Source organism: Fukomys damarensis, unplaced genomic scaffold (genome assembly GCF_012274545.1).
Source record: "Fukomys damarensis isolate Sample0158 unplaced genomic scaffold, DMR_v1.0_HiC HiC_scaffold_16, whole genome shotgun sequence".
In the NCBI taxonomy this organism is placed as follows: Eukaryota; Metazoa; Chordata; class Mammalia; order Rodentia; family Bathyergidae; genus Fukomys; species Fukomys damarensis.
Genome location: NW_022900928.1, coordinates 133,641,474 through 133,648,474, shown reverse-complemented (window position 1 = coordinate 133,648,474; position 7,001 = coordinate 133,641,474). Strand labels below are relative to the sequence as shown.

The following is a 7,001-nucleotide window of genomic DNA, read 5'->3' as shown; positions in this document are numbered from 1 at the left end:
GGACCCCACGGGTCCGCCCCAGGGAGCTGATCCCCGAGCCACTGTGCTGCGCCCGTGCCGCTGAGACCCATGGGGGGGACGCGTCCTGCTCCACCCTACACCCCACGACCTGGCAGCGCGGGGACCCACAGAATCGCCGGCCAGGCCCTCAGTTCACGGGGGGGGGGGCGGTATAGAAGCCTGCGGGGGGCTCCCACACGCACAGGGAGATGAGGGTGCCACGCTGTCTTGGGGAGCACCGGCCCTCCACAGAAGTAAAGTATCTCGCATCTGAACCACACAGTGAGACCTTGTCTCAAAACACACACACATACACACACAATCTTTTAAAGCTGGTATAACAATTCTTCATTATCTAAGGTTTGATGAATTGGAAAAGTAATTTTAAGCTACATCACAAGAAAGGGTGGGGCTACTGGAATTTGTCATGGAGAGCAGTTAAAATTTTACTAGCAACAGTTCACAGAAGACAGTGGAAGCCAGCTGCTCACTTCCTTTGAGTTTGCTAACCTACTGAAGCAGGCCCTGCACCCCACAACTCTGTTAACCAATCTGGAAGAACAGGGTGCTGGGCAGGGCCCTGTCTGCTCTGGCCCTCCCAAGCAGTGCCTGAAGGCCCTGGTTACTGGCCCGGGGAGGTGCCAGCTTCTGAACAGGCAAGGGCAGGGAGGAAGTGAGTCCTGCTCAGCCAGTTACTGGGCCTGAGTCTCAGGGAGCTCGCTCTGCAGCACCCCGTAAGGCTGAGGGCCACAGGCACTGCACAGACTTTCAGAGGGGAGATGGTAAAATCCAGCCCGCACTCACCTGGCTGCCTCTCCTACAACTATGGCATTCGTTAGATGTCAGACCAAGAGTGACTCCAGGGTGACATCATAAGGTGCCACCTGGCTGTCTCTACAACAAGTCACACAGCATTCCTGGGAGCCAGGGCCCAGGCTGGTGACACCAGGCTGGGAGCTTTTGGTAAAGACTTCCCTCCTGGACTGTGACCTGACTCTGGTTCTTACATTACGGCCCCTGAGGGAACTCACACACCTGAGAGGAACAAGGAAGACACGTTTGAGATCTTAACCTTCCAGAGTAAATGGAAGAGAATCGTGGCAAAGCGTCATCATCACCATGAAACCTGGGGTCACTGTTACTTGCACAACAGGCACCCAGACTCACAGATGCCCTTTGTAGCACTCTCTGCCCGCCCTCCTGCAGGCTCACTCCCACTGCATCCACTCTACAGTAAGTTCTACCCTGACTTCCGCACAGCCGCGTGTCTCGACTGCATTCTTCCATCAAGGGCACCAACACCGAGGACCCAGGAAGTGAGGGGCAGGCTTCTCGCCGCATCAGGATGGGGCTTCCTGGTGACACTCATGCTCCTCTAGCCCGTGTGCCACACCCTGACTGCACCAGCTCAGCCTGTCCTGTGTGGGCCCTGATCTCAGGATGTCCCCAGCTATAGGAGCGAAGTGAGGGTCCACAGTGAGCAGGACACTGACACCTCCACCTTGGCAGCGGTAATGAGACTCAGAGACTGGGGGACACAGTGCAGAGGGCTTCATTTGTCTGCCATTCAATTTAATACAAATGACTCTAATGGCCCCGCACGAAGCCCTGAAAAGCAGTGTGCAGGTCAGTTGTGAGGGTGATGACCAGGGGCTGGTACCTGCAGACTTGGGGCTGGGAGGGTCTGAGGCACAGTCAGGGTAAGGGGTGAGGCCCTGAAGAGAGGCAATCTGTAGAATGGGAAATGTGGAGGTGCAGGAAGTTTTCACTTCAGCGCTAAAAGCAGCTTGGCAGAGCAAGAGAAAAGCCTTGGTGGTATCCAGAGCTCAGTTAGACAGAGTGACAGGCAGAGAGGGCCAGGCCCAAGACAGAGTCAGAGCAGAGAGGAGGCAAAGCAGGTCTGTGGTGAAGGTTGGATGATAGAAACAAGGCCCAAGATGGAGACACAATCGCCAGGCCTGCAGCCTCTTCAGAGATAAAGGGCAGCTCAAAGCTGGGTTGGAACCAGCACCATTTGCGCAATAATCCACCACAATGTAATACACATAAGAAACAATGTGTAAATTGTGACATTGTAACACACAAGAATGTAACGCAGTAGAAACAAGGTAACAAGCATATAGACCACCAGGGCACTCTGACCTCACTCCTACCCTTCTGAAGATGCCTGCTTTTCCACCAAGCTGTATACCCTTGCTACATCCACTGATATTCTATTGGATCAGTATTAGCCAAGTGACTGTACTTGTAACCCTATAGGTCGGTCGATTATAGGTTGGCACAAGGTAACCTGTGATGTGATTTTACTGTATAAAAACCCTAGACCAACAGCTCACCAGCAACCCACTTCCAAGATGCCTCCTGTCTCTTAATAAACTTTTCCTACTCTTAAACCTCCTTTGTTCATGGGTGGATCTTTGGCATTGTGAGAAAGGAACTCAACTCATCTAATAGTTCGGGAGTTACTTCCCAGAATAGTGGCGTACATATGCAATCCCAACATTCAGAAGGTTGAGGCAGGAAGATCCCTGTGAGTTCTAGGCCAGTCTGGGCTGCATAGTTAGTTCAAAGCCAGCCTAAACTACAGAGTAAGACCTTGTCTCAAAAACCAAACCAAAACAGAGACAACATTAAAGCCAGCTAAGAGTATGAAAAAATCAAAGAGTAGCCCCAAGTCTCTACCCTGGGGCAGGTTACAGAGCTAGAGGCACCTTGAATAGCTGAGTGACACTGAGGGGACCAGTCCCTGTGGGCTCTGGGGTTTCAATACAGAGCTATGAAGCTGATGGTGTGGAGCTCAGCTGGCTCTTCTGGATAAAGGGGATCAACGACAGCACTTCTAACACACCGACTCTGAATCTCCAGCACCCTCCAAAGTGCCAGAAACACACCTGTGCTCACTGTCCCCGACTGAGGTCAGGACCTCAGTACTGAGTGGGCTGGTTAGGTTGGGAGAAATTCTGACTATCTCCACCGTGCCTGGGGTTTGAATATTAAATGCTGGAAATTTCAAAAGCAGTTCCCAGATGCTCGGGCCTTAGGCAGCAACCTGATTTTAAAGGAATTCCTGGGAAAGCAGGAAAGGTAACTGGGATGTCTCCACGTATCCAAGGAATATCAGCATCACAGCCACCAGCCAGGTGAGTGCCAGCCACACCCAACTGGGTTACTCAGTCTCCTTGGTATTTGTTGCTAGGTTCACTGCTTTGCTTTCTGCTGTGGTTTGCTGCTAAGCTAGAGGGCTGGAGAGGCCTTCAGGGGACACCAGTATGGAGCAGAGGGCGGGGCAGGGAAGTGAGGCTCGCTGGGTCTGCAGTCCCAGCACTGAAGGGCACCACCGACACCAACACCAGCCTTGGGGCTGCAGGGAACAAGTAGCTCTGAAGCACTGTCCACTTGGCAGAGCAGGCCTGCGGGACCCTTTATGCTGCCCCTGTGGCTCAGGACATGCACGGCACAGCCCAGGCTCCCAGGGTGTCGAACAGGTGTGTGCTGGAAGACGAGCCCAACTCCATCTGGGTGAGCCCTAGCATACTGTCAGGCACAGCCCTAGGCTTCTTCTGGGCCACAGCTGGATCAGGAAGCCCACCTGCACCCCAGGGCCCTGGTGGGGCAGAGAGCGGTCGGTCCCCACGGTCAACAGCCCCGCGCAAGACCACCGTGAACATGGCTGTCGGGCAGGCCCTGCTCGCCAGCAGTGGTCCCAAGAGGTGGAGGTGCAACCCTGGGCAGCAGCGCAAGCCAGGCCCCGTTACACTGCATGCTGCATCTGGAGGTTCCCACAGCCGCCCTGCTGCCATGCGCTGGGGCAGGAGAACCTGTCCTCACTGCGTGGGTACGGTGGCCCCTTCCTAATGACAGGAGGAAGATAGAAGGGTGGTTCCCCTAATACATGGGGCTCTGACAGGTTATTGTGAACCCTCACTGATACACAGTTAAGTATTTTGAACTTTTGTAGCAACTGGGAATAGAATGAAAGTTGACAACTCATCCATCCACTTATTTACTTCCTTATTTATTATGAGGCAGGTTCTCATTACATAGTTCAGGCTGGCCTTGAACTAGAAGCAATCCTCCTGCCTCAGCCTCCTCAGGGCTGGATTTATAGGTGTGTTGTACTACACCTGGCAAAAATTCTATTTTAAAAATGTCTTTAGGATTTTTTCATAAGTACCCAGCACCCAGCATCACCATACTTGAACAGTTTTTTCAATCCCTTTGGATTTTCTAAGGGAATGCTGAGGGGGTGTGGGGTGGTGGGAGGTTAAGAGCACCTTGTGGGGAGCAGTTGGAGATAACCATGGAAACTGACAGCGGGCTTAGCTGGAAACCAAGGAAGGTAGGAGGGACTGAGGATGCCCCTACTTAACGGGGAAGTAAGGAGCCAGACGGAAGAGGAGTTAGAGAAACTGAAAACACAGGCGCCTCCTGGAAGCCACACAGCAAGGAGCAAGACTGCGAAAGCCTTCAATTTGTGAGAAGAAAACAGCGATTACCACAATCTCTTGTTAAAATTCTACCACTGCAGCCTGGGGCGGAGGCAGGACTTTGGCGTGTGGTTGGGGGAGATGTGTCCCTCCATCCGTGTGTCTGTCTGAAGGGTTTGAGATGGCTGGGTCTATCTGGAAGGAGCTTGAGGAGGACCAGGCGGGGCAGCCTAGAGGGAGGGATGACTGGCCCAAGCGGGACCAGCGGGGTGGAGGGGCAGGTGACAGTGAGGGTGGCTGGAGGAGGGGGGTGCCGCTGGGTAACGCTGTGATTGATCTGCCCAGGCACAGCCCCACCTGGGAGCCCCTGAAGCCCAGGTGTCTGTCTTGGTAGAAATCTGATCTGTACTTAACATCATTTCTCATTTCTGTCCCGGTACATTAAATCCAGCTCCCGAGAGGCTAAGCCAGGAGGGCTGCTGTGAGCTCAAGGCCAGCATGAACCACACAGGGAGACCTTGTTTCAAAAAAACTAAAATAAAAGTAAACTCATCTCCCAAAGTGGCCAGGAATAAGTCCATAACAACGCCAAGTGTATTCATTTTCCCACTGCATCCCTCAGGATCTCGATCCCAAGGGCCAGGCCAGGGTGGTCAGAGACGCCCCCATATCCTCTGGGGAATGGCCACAAACACCTTGCTAAATCTCTTGGGAAAACCACCTGTAATGATCGTGGGTACAGTGGCCTGCGAATGTCAATCATTTTCTGTAAGTGTTGAAAGCAAGACCACTGAAGTCCATTATGTATTTCCCTGCCACAGCACAGTCACCTCTGAAAAGCCTGCTCTCCCTTGTCCACAGGAATGCAAAGAAACTAGTACATTTATGTGCTTGTGGAATAGTGCATTTAGGTGCTTTAGAAAATCAGGAGTGACGGGGCAGGGGAAGCTTCACTCTCCCTAAATGTGTTCACTAGCTAACAGAACAGCCTACTGACCAGAAATAACCAAACGTCAATGGATATTTGAGTAGAAAGTGAAAACAATGTTTTTAAAAGACACCTTAACCATTTCTTTGGCTTTTGGTAACCCTGCCTGTGAGTGAGACACCCTAGAAAGGAGAAGGTGTCCCGACAACCATGGCTTAGAACACATCCTTACCGTACTAGGAAAACTCCAGGGAGAGTCAGTGAAGCTACAAATGTGATTGACAAACATCACTCACAGAAAGGAAGCAGGGGACAGGACTTGATTCTCAGGGCCCAGGGTGAAAGGAGAGAGGCTCGGGTGTTAGGCTGCGTCCAGAGCCTCATAGCCCAGCCCTGCTGCTGCCTGCTTGGCTTGCAGATGAGCTGGATGAAGAACAGAGAGGAGCAACAGGAGAAGCAGGCGACCTTCCAACCCTAGGCACGGAAATTCCTGAAATAGCATCCCTAAATAATCTTCATCCGAAGACGCCGTTCCCTCAGGGCGGACACTGCCGTACCACACTACACACGAGCCTACCCTCAGCCTCACGGGGCTCCGCTGTGCACTTCAACCCTGGAGGACAGCTCCAGTGCAAGCCACGCTCTCAGCCCCCAGGGACGATGGGCTGGATGGCTCCAGCGAAGATCCCACCCGGGCTTAAAGTCTCACCTTTCAGGGGAAGATTTTGCTGGGCGTCACGCTGAACCCGAGGACCGGGGCAGAAGAGCAGCATGGAGAAACATGCCAGGCACCAGAGTGGAAATTCTGGAATAACGAGAGATCAAACAGCCGCTCCTGACCACAGCACCTTTATGCCCTGCTCCCTGCTTGGGCAGCCGCCCCTGCATGATGGGAGGGTGCGGCGGCATCTCTGGAGAGCTCTGTGGGACCATCAGGCTGGATGCCAGTGACTTAGGTGCCAGGGACGCTTGTCCCTGTGGCCCCTGCATGGAGGTGCGTGCATGATGGTGGTGTCAGACTCCACAGGGAGGCACTGGTGCAGGCAGGGTTCTCAGCCGACCTGTGCCTCACCAGGTGGTCAGCAGTGTGGCCGCCACCAGCAGATGCCCACAACATACTCCACCCTGGGATGACAACCAAAGCTGTCTGTCCCCAGACGTCCCCACAGCCCCAGGTGGGAGTCCTGGTGGACAGGGACTTGGATCTGAAAGCAGAGTGGCCCCAGGACGTGGGGACACGGATGAGTCAGGGCACTCAGTAGGGTGGAAGGGGAAGTTGGAGCTGAGATTTCATTTTTAATTTCTTCAGTAGCACCTCTGTGATACACATTGAATGCATCCATCGTGGGGAGTCGGTGCACACACACACACTGCATCTTGGTCCTCTTCATTTCCCTCCCGCTCCTTCTACCCCCTCCCCTGCCCCAGATCCCCCCACTGCCTCAAAGTTTCTGAAAAGATCAGCAAAAAAGAACAGAGATGCTTCCTTTGGAGAGGAGGCCTGGGGAGAGGCCAAGGTTGCCGCTCATCTGGCCTGGATGCCCAGGAGATGGCAGCTAAGAGTTCACTTTTGGTTCCCAAAGGCAGGGGAGAGATGGAAATTCAGCCCCACCCTGCAGACCAGAGAGGGAACCAGAATGCCAAGG

General features: G+C 53.5%; 1 protein-coding gene across 1 annotated transcript in view; it reads right to left on the bottom strand.

Annotated features, from left to right (window-relative positions):
* Positions 1–3,668, bottom strand: part of Lrrfip1 (LRR binding FLII interacting protein 1) — a 58,901-nt gene extending 55,233 nt beyond the window's left edge. Inside the window, exon 1 of the mRNA XM_033763993.1 lies at positions 3,590–3,668. Coding sequence (XP_033619884.1) covers positions 3,590–3,668 — 79 coding nt within the window. The remainder of the gene's footprint in view (positions 1–3,589) is intronic.
* Between the last annotated feature and the right edge of the window lie 3,333 nt (positions 3,669–7,001).